A 12,971-nucleotide genomic window follows, 5' to 3' on the forward strand; every position below is an offset into this window, starting at 1 on the left:
ACTCTATAGAGAGCTATGGGGGACAGCTTTATGGTAGGGATTAGATCCTATCTAACACTTTCTCTTTAAGCCCAGTCTTTGACAGACCATGGCAGATAAAAAACTATTGCTCTGTGAGTAGTGCAGTATTTAGGAATGTTTCTGGGGGGCGCATTTAGGTCCCGTGCCCAGGGTTGCACTGGACCTAAATGTGCCCCTCAGAAACATTCCACGTGCATGTCACTTCCGGTGACGTGACATCAAGTCCGTGCAGGTGACGATGCACAGGTGACGATGCACAGCACACAATGCAAAAACTCTCCGGCCGAGTCTAAGGGGGTTTTTCATTTTTTTAATAAAAAGAAAATCAAATATATAGTCACCCAAGGGTCACCTCCTAAAAGCTGCCACCCTAGGCACAGGTCCTCGTGTGCCTATATATAAATACAGGCCTGTCTTTGGGGCTACAATGTTATATTTTTCTATTAAAGCCCTCTCATATTCATCTTATGGTGAAACATTGTAACTTTTGCATGGTTGCTAAGTTATTTTGGACCATAGCAACCAGTTAGCTACTGTAATTTCAAACTGGAGATCGGCTGAACAAAAATATAAATGATCAAATAAACACAAATAAATTAAACCCAGTTGCATATTGTCTCAGAATATCATTATCTTTGTCATTTAAATGTGAACTATACTTTTAATGTCAGAGGGTGTAGTTGTGTGAGATTCTTCAGATGTTTCCTATACTTAAAATCTGTGTTAAACAAGATAGTGTAGGGCTACTGGGCATTGTTAGGAATTCTGGCTTAAACTGCTTTGTGGCTGCAATAAATGTTTTAAATAATACTGTGAATAACCTGTTTGAAGGCTAATTTGCCTGAAGTTCCTTTGACTATGTCATGTGTCAAAAGCAGGTAGTTGAAGTTGAACAGCAAGGAAATACACACACATATAGTTACAGGTATGGGACAAATAATCCAGAATACTCTGGACCTGGAGTTATCGGGATAAGGGGTCTTTCTGTAATTTGGATAACCATACTTAAAGTCTGCTTAAAATGAATTTAAACATTAAATAAACCCAACATGATTGTTGTCCTTTCAATAAGGATTAATTATATCTGAGTTCGGATCAAGTATAAGGTACAGTTGTGCTATTACAGAGAAAAAGGAAATCAATTTTTAAAACTTGAATTATTTGATTAAAATGGAGTCTATGGGAGATGGTCGATCCATAATTTGGAAACTTCCTGGATAACGGGTTTCCGTATAAGGTACCCCAATATCTGTATGTGGTTCTTTAAACTCAGGTCTGTAAATTCTCCCTCAGGAAAGGGTTTATAAAATAAGTAACTGGCAGACAGTATAAGGCTTTAGTTATTAGTTGAAGCTTAATATTGCTGTGAAAATGAAAGACCTAAAACAATTCTTAAGGGCTGTGGCACACGGGGAGCTTAGTTGCCCGCAACAAATTTCCCTTGTCGCGGGCGACTAATCTCCCCAAAATGTGTACGTGTATGCCATCCCACTGGCAATTTAGATACTGGGATGGTATTTCGGGGAGACTAGTCGCCTGCGACAAGGGAGATTTGTCGCGGGCGACTAGTCTCCTCGTCTGCCACAGCCCTAATACTATGGAAGGGGAAACAGGATGAATTACCATCTTTGCACAGTGATAGGGATGTATCTGCAATGACACATTTGTACCAGTTATATCAAAATGTTTACCAGTTGATATCATTATGAAAGCATGACCTCTAAATAAAAACATTGTCACTGAAGCATTGTGAAAATCTCCTACCGTCACTTCCTGTTTATGGCTATCACTTTAGAATTAGCTGCTACTTTTTCCACCAGCTGGAAGGGTTTATATTACGAATAACAAGATCTGCACTGACATGAACAACAGTTTATGCAAGATGTTAGTAGAAATTTATTGGTATACATTATCGGCCCACTAATCCAACTTTCTGCAGTGTCACTGGAAATAACCTTAGAATCATTAAACTTTTATTCAATAATGTTAGAAGGATAATGTCAGAATGAATGTCCATTGTAATTACGAAATGATTTTGGGTTAACAGGAATCTTGGGAGTCATCATATGATCATACTTTAAGTAAAGCTGGTGTTCATTGATAGAAAATCCAATTGAAATGAAGGCAATATTGACTAAACCAAAAGTTTAATGTTTTCACAAGAGGCAGAGATATGTCCCAACATCCTGGAACTTCTCTTAAATGTTCATCTTGTATGAAATAAAATGCCATTGCATTGTCACAGTGTAGGAGTCAAGATGTCCCTTTTATGGGATACTGCTGTGACTATTTCTAGAAACTCCAAAGTAGTAGTCATCACTGTAAATTCACCTTTTCAGTTAAAGAACTTGATGCTCGTTCTATATAGTCCCCTTAATTCTGGACCATATCAGCAACATTGCAAATGAACAGTGCCCAGTTTATTAGTGGCAGGAACATGTATTTTTGTATTCAGACATACCACTTCCTTCTGTTTCCTTTCCATAGGCTAATGGAAACATGCAGCACAACAATTTAGTGCAGCAATTGTGCCAGCCTGTAAGTATGTGACTTACAAAAACCACACCTTGGTTAAATTTTTTCTCCTGTGGCTCAAACGTTTAAACGTGTAAAACCTGCTTTGGAAGTTTTTAAAAAATGACACACAATAGCCCAAAACATGTAAAATTGACCTATTTTGGTTTTTAGAAATATTTTAGAAGTCACCTGTTACTATAAAATCTTAGCAGACTTTGAAGTATTTGGAACATATGGTCACACACAGTGCCGGGCCAGGCTGGCTGGGTGCCCTAGGCAACCCAGCAGGCTAGGCCTACCCCCCTCTCATGGTGCACATGCATGCGCAAGTGAGCACACTTTTGCACCCACTGGGTGTGTGCGCTGGGTGTAAAAGACACAGAAATAGGGGTAAGTGAAAAAGAGGTACCTGTTTAGTGCCCACCCACTGTTGCACCCTAGGCAGGTGCCTCTTCTGCCTACCCCTAGTTCTGGCCCTGGTCACACACTATTCCCATCAGGGACCGAACTAGGGATAGGCAGAAGAGGCACCTGCCTAGGGCGTAACAATGAGGGGGCCCCAGGCAGGTACCTCTCCTGCCTACCCCTAGATTGAGCTTCCTTGTCATTACCCCCGGCAATTGTCAATGCACAGTGGGGGCAATGACACCCCCGACAGCATTGCACAAGTGCGTGTGTGCACACACACAAGGGGAAGGGGAGAGAGGTTGCAGGGGCAAGGTAGTTGATTGGGTTGCCTAGGGCAGGTAGCATACACAAGCCTTTTCTCTGTGTATGATGAAGATCCAGATCTAAACCTCATATCAGAGTGACCGAGTGATGGTTGTAGAGGTTGTTTGTTGTAGACATAAAAGGGATATAATTGCTAAGTTCAAATTGAAACCCTTAAGTCATATATAAAAAAAAGTTATAATTTGTTGACCGTATCCTATAAGGCAGGGATTTTTGGCCTTTTTCTCAGATGGCCCAAATTAAGCAGGTAACCAGCTTTACATCTTAAAGCGTCTTATTTCCCCCCTCTCCATTTTGCTTTGTTCTGTCTTGAAGGCTCTACTGCATTTCAGGGCTCGTACTCATGAGCATTTTTTCCTACGCTCCCCTGTTGTGGCGTTCTGTGTTCCACCACAAGGAAGCGCAGCAAGAAATGCATCCTATTTTTCTTATGGTGCTGTACTAACACAGGTGCATGTAAGCGCTGAATGCAGGTTGAATGGAACATGCTGTGCCTGTGTTAGTACAACCACATTAGAACAAATGGGAATGCCACTGCAGGGGAGCGCAGGAACAAATGCTCATGAGTATGAGCCCTTAACGATAAAGGTATGTACTGTAGTGTACTGTAGCTGCAGGCTCTCAGAACTGGTCTGGTCACTTCTCTGCTTACTCCTGTTGATGCTTTTCTGGTTTACATTCTTCCTTCTCAAATTATTGCTCCTCTGTGCCTTTAATCTATTAATTCTAACAAGCCATTCCCATTTAATCCAAAAGGCGCTGTTCTTTATATGCATTATGTTGCACTTTGGTGTAGAACAGAACAGAAGTTTAGTTAGTGGATGAAAAAATGTGTCTGTTAATTAGGGATGCACCAAATCCACTTTTTCAGGCTTCTGCTGAATACTGAACCATCTACATGCTAATTTGTGAATTAGTGTAATCCAGTGGAAAAAAATCCAGCAATTTCTGTAATCATGTGATCTAAAGTCATGTGATTTTAAGGGGTTTGGATTTAATTAGGTCAATCACATGGATTTGGCTGAATCCTGCTGAAAAAAGATTTGTATTTGGTTGATTTGGTGCATCCTAACTTTTCATATCCTTATTATTTTCTGCTGCTTAGTATTTAGGTCAAAAGTTGTCAATAAATGTAAGCCACTAGAACAGCCAAATGTTATTTCTCAGTAAAGGTATGAGACCTGTTATCCAGAATTCTTGGGACCTGGGTTTTTTTTCGGATATGGGGTATTTCTGTGGTTTTGAACCTCCATCATTAAGTCTACTCAAAATCATTTAAACATTATTAAAACCAACATAATTGTTTTGCCTCCAATAAGGATTAATTATCAAGTACAAGGTACTGTTTTATTATTAGAGAAAAAAGAAATCATTTTTAAAAAAATTAATTATTTAATTAAAATGGACTCTATGATAGATGGTCTTCCCATTATTTGGAGCTTTCTGGATAATGGGTTTCTGGATAATGATCCCATACCTGTAGTTACTCAGTTGCATTGTCAGATTATGTGCTTTCAATATAGTTGTTCCTCCTTATGTATTTTCTTCATGTACTTTTTTCAAGCCTTACAAATTGTTCTATCATTAACTGGGTTTGTCATTTATTACAGGAAATATAATTTATGGCTTAATTTACAAAAAAGGAATGGTGTAAAATCATGGTTTTTTTGCACTTTGCCCCCATGGAATTCACAACTTTTGTCCATAGAAACAACTGTGTGCACTCTCAGTATGAAGCACAAAGAGATGCACCTTTCTCTGTATGTGGAGCTGTCTCTGTTCATCAGCGCTGCATACTGAAGGGGTAGAAAGTGGGCTGCAGATAAGCATCCACTGGCATTCCTAAAGCTAAAGCTGGATTTTTTTTTAGAATCTTGCTACTGTTTACTACTAGTGAGTTTCAACTAGAAATATTTATTTTTTGACCCATTTGTGGTTCACAGCAAAATTCCATTTCTGTTTGGTAAAGGTCATATTTGCCTCAAAATACCAGGCTTATCAATTAGATAGATGAGTAATTTTAAAATGTACTTACTATATTTGAGATTTTAGTGAAATAAATCCATGCAATATATCTTATGAAACATACTGCAGTTTGCACTATTAAGATAGCTAAATAAATCAGACACTAGTTTAGGTACACCAGTCAGAATTTATAAGTACAGGTATAGGACCCGTTATCCAGAACGCTCGGGACCAAGGGTATTCCGGATAAGGGGTCTTTCCGTAATTTGGATCTCCGTACCTAAAGTCTACTAAAAAATCAATAAAACATTAATTAACCCCAATAGGATTGTTTTGCGTCTAATTAGGATTATTTATATCTTAGTTGGGAACAATTACAAGGTACTGTTTTATTATTACAGAGAAAAAGGAAATCAGTTTTAAAATTGTGAATTATTTGGTTAAAATGGAGTCTATGGGAGACGGGCTTTCCGTAATTCGGAGCTTTCTGGATAATGGGTTTCCGGATAAGGGGTCCGATACCTGTATTGGATATTCTTTTTTTTTTTAAACTGAAAATAATGTATAGATAGATAATAATGGGATAAACTATGGAATTACATTGGGACATTGATTACAAGCTAAGAATGTGGTACCGGATGTACCAACATATTCTGTCGTACGAATGGGCTACACCTGACTAAAAGATTGGAAGAGTTTTCAATCACTATGGTGTTTGTGTGGATATATTGAGAAATGGCAATCTCTGTAATTTCCTGCAGAGAGACAAGTAAAGTCCCTCAGAAAATGTGGTACATGTTCTATGGCAGTGATCCCACACCAGTGGCTTAGGAGCAACATGTTGCTCAATAACCCCTTGGATGTTGCTCTCAGTGGCCTCAAAGCAGGTGCTTATTTTTGAATTCCTGGCTTGGGGCAAGTTTTGGTTGCATAAAAACCAGATGTACTGACAAACAGGGCCTCCTATAAGCTGCCTGTCCATATAGGGGCTACCAAATAGCCAATAACAGTATTTAGTTGGCACCCAAGGAACATGTTTTATGCTTGTGTTGTTCCCCAAGTCTTTTTACATTTCAATGTGGCTCACAGGTAAAAAAGGATAGGGATCCCTGTTCTATGGCCATATATTACCCAGTTTGCTCCTATTACCCTGCTGCTATATGCATTTCCCATGAGGCCACGCCAAAGAAATGCCATAAGAAAACCTGGGACAGAATGGGTGGCTGTGTCTTGTTATGGCTTAGGTATGCTGGCTGTGGGAAGCTGCACAGAACTCTTTTGCCATATAACAAGTTAAAATACCTTATTTTTGTAATGGGCTTTAGCTGCCTTTTACACCCATTCATTTAATACATGCTTCAAATGTCCCCTAGTTCTCTAAAGAAGATGATCAAAAATGAATTCACCAATAAATATACTTCTTGCCAGCACAACATTAGTCATGTCACATGACATCTTACATGCAGAGATTACCTTTGTAATTTTGCTTCCATAAAATTATACTGTAATGAGAGGAGGCCTTACCACTTTTCAGTTATTTGGCAACAGACAATAGGATAGATCATCAATTAACTACTATCACTGTAGACAGTGATATATTCTGAGAAAATCTGCAACTGATTTTTATTCTTTGGTATTTGTTGAATTAACGTTTTGTTCAGGAGCTCTCGAATTTGGAATTTCATCAGCTATCAGATTGCTAGGGTGCAGTTTACCCTAGCAACCAGACAGTGGTTTGAATAAGAGACTGGAATGCAAATAGGAGAAGGTCCAAATAGGAAAATAAGCAATAAAATAGCAATAACAGTAAAAAGTAGCTTTGCAGGGCAATAGCTCACTAATGATAGACTCCACCTCTTCATGCCATCCTAGAGATAATGATAAGTCTGGTAGAGGAGGCTGTTAAACACTGCTGTAAGAAACGAGGGCAGACACAAAACCATTTAAGCATCTTAATCATGTATAAATGTTTAATGTTTATAAAAATAAATATATCAATGTCTTATGACAATCAGAATAGTAGTTAGTAGGTCAAGTGTATATGCCAAAAAGGCATAAAAGGTTCCTTAAAATCCTTTACTGTCACAGTTTACAGTCAACATAAAAGAAATTGAGAAGTCACCCTTATAAGAAAGAGCGTATTGCTAGCTTATTCTTTTACACACACACACACATATTATATTTGCCTTTGAATCCCAAGCAGGAGCTGCTATTAAGATTGCATCTCCTGCTTTCACTGCCTGTCATTCCTGTCCACAAAGCCTGGCATTGCGGACAGAAATACAGAAATGCTTGTGCCTAGCAGTAAAATGCTCCTGCTCAGCACAAGCACTGGCCATAGAAATGACAGCCAAGGGAAGCAGATGTGAGTGGATTGAACCTCCTGCTTCTTCTGGCTTTCAAAGGAATTGACAAAACATTTGCCATCTCTTGGATTTCATGAGCTTACAGGCGAAATAAATCTGCTCAGATTCCTTCATCTCTGATTTGAATGCAACGAAGAAGTATTGGAACACTGTCCATAATATCAACATATAAAAAGAATTACAAAACAATCTGTGCAATGTCCCATTACTCCAGCACCGTGAAGAGCACCATGTCATGGCCAATAATCTTCTAACAATTGTTCTTGCTGGATTTTTGCAAGAAATAATAAATAAATCCAATGTTTATATTTCTTCTGTTTTCTTGCAGGTTTCATAGTCTGTTTTTTTGCATCTGAAATTGAGAAAGTACACGTAATTATTAAATAGGTATGTTTAAACATATATTAAGAAACAGTGATGCCAGTTGGAGATATGTATCATTAAAGGGACACCAATGTGTAGTCCTTTCTATGATGTTAATCTATAGTATACATTTTTAGGAAGGGTTTTCCATATATTTCCATACTACTCTACATAATACTGCAGATATGTGACATAATGTTTAGAATCCACAATAAAACTAACAATATGTAATAATAATACTGTAATACAGTACTTTAATAAAAGCAAACTTGTTAATGATGTGGTCCGGTATGAGGATATTCTGAAAAAAGATTTATGAAGGAACATTGTATGCTTATTGCTTTAATGTCTGTTTAACACATTTTTAAAACCAGCTTCAGAAAATATGTACCATATTTTGTGGCTTAACCAAGGTAGGACATCACTTACCTCTTTTTCCAGTAATACCAAATAAAGACAATTACTCCACTAATCAGCAACCCAACACCTATTCCAATCGCAATATATACAGCTTCTTCATCTGGTGAGTATGTTGATAGAGTCATGTGTTCGCACCTTTCTCCTGTAAAACCAGAGTCACACCTGAATGAAAGATAAATTGTTGGATGCAGTTATAAAAACTGAAATAGGGAAACAACCCCCCCAACATGTCATGAAACAGTATTGCAAAGGGACAACACAGAACTTAAGCTGAAATTCTAGGTAAAGGTGCTCTAAACTCATCTTGCAGTGCATGTTATATAAGCGATAGATGCATGCACATACACTCAGTTTGAAAGGCTTTAAAATAGCCCTAAGGGACACAAGAGATTTAGTGCTCATTCTAGGAGCATTTGCGCCTCACTGCCCACTGCAGCCTTTTTTTTGCACTGGCATGCTACATATCAGGTCCTTTTAGCTTTGTGCAGTCTATACCCTAAATGGGTTAAAAGGTATTAGGGGTCATTTATAAAGTGTCAGGGCACAAGAGTGTGTGCCTCTAACTAAAACAGTGCTGACAGAACTCTGTGCTTCAAAATGATGTGCCGAGTACAAAAACATTTCTGTTGCTAAAGGAAGTGCCCCCTTCTCCACTGCACGTTGCTGCTTTGCCCCACTACATTTGACAAGTAAGCCATCTGTACAATAAATAATGCCCAACCCAGCTGACACAAAGATTATTTGCTTTTACTGCTGGCTCTTTCAGTTCTAAACTTTGGAAATATTGCTTGCATTATGGTCTTAGGTATGTTAATATGTATAAAATGATTTTGGAGTTTTTCAAGGGGAATATTTTGAAATGAAAATGTATGGCTGTGCTGTTGAGCTGGCGTAGGCAATGGGGGGAGTGGGCATGGCATATAAAATTTTGCTTGCAGCAGGTCCCTTCTGTTCCTAGACTTCACTTTGGGAATTGAGACTCCTTAGCCCAGGTGCATTGACCCATATAAACCAATTAGCAGGTAGAATTTATTGGTCAACTGTTTAAAACAAACATCGTATTGTTTGCTATAATTTACTGCTACTGGGCAAACAGTGCATTTTATTACATATGAGGGAATATAATACAGTACCTGCACAGAGGAGTGGTGAGATCGGCATGAAACACACAATGCCCATTAAGACAATAATTTAGATATTCTTTGCTACAAGGATTATCTTCAATTAATTCCTGTGCTTGTTCTATAAATAAATAGGAGAAAAAGATATTAGTCATCGTTCCTGGGAAACTATTTCTGCCTTGGAAAATAAGTAAACACACTCGAATACTATCCATTAACCATCATCCCCAAACTTTACTTTTTTCCATTGAATGCAGCTTAAAGCTCAAGAAAACTGATAAAAACTGAGAATTTTAATAATCAGCAAAAAGAAAAAAGCTTATCCTAGGAAAATCTATGCAACCTAAAGAAAAAAAAATCAGTATATAGGTACAAAAACTATGCACTCATTTTGAGCTTCTGTGTATTCAGAAACAGGTGCAGATTTGTGGGTAGGCCACAAAGGTCCGGGCCTAGGGTGGCAAAATATGGGGGCAGAATGCCGCCTGCATCTGCACTGGGGACTGGACGGGAGATGTCTTACAGTCCCCATTGCAGCCAATCAGTATGGGAGGTCATGCAAGCATGGAGAGGGGATATATTAGAAAAACAAGTAGCGGAGCACCACCAGGATAAAAACACAGTCTTTTATTCCATCTTTAGTAAAGAGCACAAGTACATCCCCAGAGGACCTAGCGCTTAACGCGTTTTGTGGCCTCCCGCCACTTCCTCAGAAGCATGGAGAGGGGCACAGGGGGATCTAACAATTGGAGGGGCGGGGGACAGTGCGAGTGCAGGGGCTGGGTGACAGTAGCCTAGGGGCACACCCTATTCAGAAACAGATGTGGGGGCAATAAAATATGATCTAGAAACTCTAGACATTATAGGGGTCATTAACAGCAGATGTACTTTCATCTGGGGTATGGCTGTGCTCTACACCTAGCAATAGACTAGGGGTCCCCAACCTTTTTTACCCGTGAGCCACATTCAAGTGTAAAAAGAGTTGAGAAGCATGAAAAATGTACCTGAAGTACCAAATAAGGGCTGTGATTGGCTATTTGGTAGCCCCTATGTGGACTGGCAGCCAACAGAAGGCTCTCTTTGCCAGTACGCCTGTTTTTTATACAAGCCAGAAATTCAAATACAGGTATAGGACCCATTATCCAGAATGCTCGGGACCGAGGGTATTCTAAATAAGGGATCTTTCTGTAATTTGGATCTCCATACCTTAAGTCTATTAAAAAATCAATAAACCATTAATTAAACCCAATAGGATTGTTTTGCATCCAATAAGGATTAATTATATTTTAGTTGGGATTAATTACAAGGTCCTGGTTTTATTACTACAGAGAAAAAGGAAATCAGTTTTAAAATTCTGAATTATTTGATTAAAATTGAGTCTATTGGAGACAGGCTTTCTGTAATTCTGATAATGGGTTTCCGGATAAGGGATCCCATACCTGTATAAGCATCTTCTTGGAGCCTGCTGGGTGCAATATCCAAGAGGCTTGTATGTAACATGTTGCTCCTGAGCCACAGGTTGGGCACCACTGCTCTAGGCAATACATTCGCCACTAGGAGCAGACTACAGCACTGACAGGAGCAAAGCAGCTTTGTCCTTCCCTTTCAGTTAACTGAAACTAAAGGACCAATGTCATATGATTTAATAGGCTGCATGGACAAATATTCTACCCATTTACTGAATTTGGAAATTACATACACTTCATAAGTACATCACACTAAATCGTGACTCAAGGGCTTCCTTAAAGCATTCATCTACTCATCTAGAGAGCTCTATTGGACATTTGGACAATTAAAATTGACTGTTACTAAAAAATTGACTTCACCATACAATTATTTTTATTTTTAAAAACTATTTTATTTAATGTATTTGAGGTTTAAGTAATACATGAAAATATTTTTGTACAGTGATTAAAATTGGGGGTCAGTCATTTTTTCCCAGTAATCAAGACCAACAGGTGGCAGCAGCATCTGAAAGAAATCTTATAAGGTTTGTATAGGGTTTTTCATTTTGGTAAAATGAATAAGCGGTATGGGATCTTTTATCTATTAATGTGAATCACTATGCCTTCAGTTTACTAAAATATATATTTATTAATGGTTTATTACCTAATACAAAATAGATTTACAAGTAACTGCTTCAAATCTGTCTGTGTGACACCAACCTAAAACAAAATCTTGTTTCATATAGTGTGTATTTCAAATATCGCAAGCACTAGTAAGCACTAGCAATAAGGTTTTCGTTGTGTGGAAAACTAGTCGCTTTTTTCCTTCCGCAAGTGGCATGGAATTCTTTCCAACACATTATGACAGACAATACTGCATCATACAATGCAAATAAGAACTTTGCCTCAGGCAGCAGGAAGCCACCCCTGGTAAATTCAAGAGCCAAGTTTCCAGTTTTTAACCGGAAGCACTGGGGGGGAGCAATATTTGGCCCCCTGACAGAATCAGACGCACCCTTGCAGGTTTAAGCATGGAAATATTTGGTGAGCAAATGCTGCCTTCTAGGTGCCTGCTTTTAATTTTAGGGATACGTATATGAATGCATGTATATTCTTTATATAGAGCTACTTAATACGCAGTGCTGTACAGTAGGACAGTAAATGAATAGAACAGAGGTCAATACAATGATACATACAAATAAGTCCCTGCACATGACCATAACACATATGTGTAAATGTTTAGAATTGTATAAAAGATATTAAAATATCATTTAAGTATCTGACATCCCTCTTTAGATTTCACTTTTAACAATTCACCATTTAATGTCTTTACCTCCAATTATTTAACTGCACATAGACAACAATATAATAAAACAGCAGAAAAATTACCTTTTATCTTGCTTGTAAGCACTGGTGACTTAGTGACTGAATACTCCTCACCCAGCACAATCATTGCTGCTGTAGTACAAAATGCAGTTTCAGTGCATTCAGAAAGTCATAACATAATTACTATACTGTAAAACTAGTATAGAACAGATAAAGAAACTTACCACTTGTCAAAGTCAGTAATATGATTTGCAAAGCCATAATGAAGACTAAACACGTTCTCTTTCGATTGCCTCTCAGGCTGCAGAGTCTTGTCAGGTATCTTCCTTATATTTAGAGGGAAAGGTGTTGTCTGACATTCAACCAATCACAGCTGTCCAATCCTGGCACTGACCAGAATGCCCAAGGGCATTCAATTACTAAAAATAACATGATCCGTAATTGCGCAAAATGTGAATTCTCAAAGGTAAAGAAGTAAACTTCCACTTTTAGAAACCATTCTGAATTTCTTTCTTAAATGCTTTAATCGGTTTCATTTATTACCTTTAGAATGAAATATATTATAGCAGTGCTGTCCAACTGGCGCCCCCCCTCTGTGTGGCCCCCCACCTGTCTGGCTGCTTTGATGGCTTACCTTTGAGTAAGCATTAAATGGTATCAGTACTGAGATTAACTGGCCCCCTGCATGGTTCTCA

The 12,971-nt window shown here is 38.4% G+C and overlaps 1 protein-coding gene across 1 annotated transcript; it reads right to left on the minus strand.

Annotated features, from left to right (window-relative positions):
• Positions 1-7,177: 7,177 nt before the first annotated feature.
• epgn (epithelial mitogen) lies at positions 7,178-12,570 on the minus strand. Its single transcript, NM_001142239.2, is given in 5 exon segments — positions 7,178-7,953; positions 8,394-8,546; positions 9,518-9,626; positions 12,340-12,408; positions 12,501-12,570. Coding segments are annotated over 5 exon segments (417 nt in total). The 5' UTR covers positions 12,538-12,570; the 3' UTR covers positions 7,178-7,904.
• Positions 12,571-12,971: the final 401 nt, after the last annotated feature.

The sequence above is a fragment of the Xenopus tropicalis genome, chromosome 1 (genome assembly GCF_000004195.4).
Source record: "Xenopus tropicalis strain Nigerian chromosome 1, UCB_Xtro_10.0, whole genome shotgun sequence".
Taxonomy (NCBI): Eukaryota; Metazoa; Chordata; class Amphibia; order Anura; family Pipidae; genus Xenopus; species Xenopus tropicalis.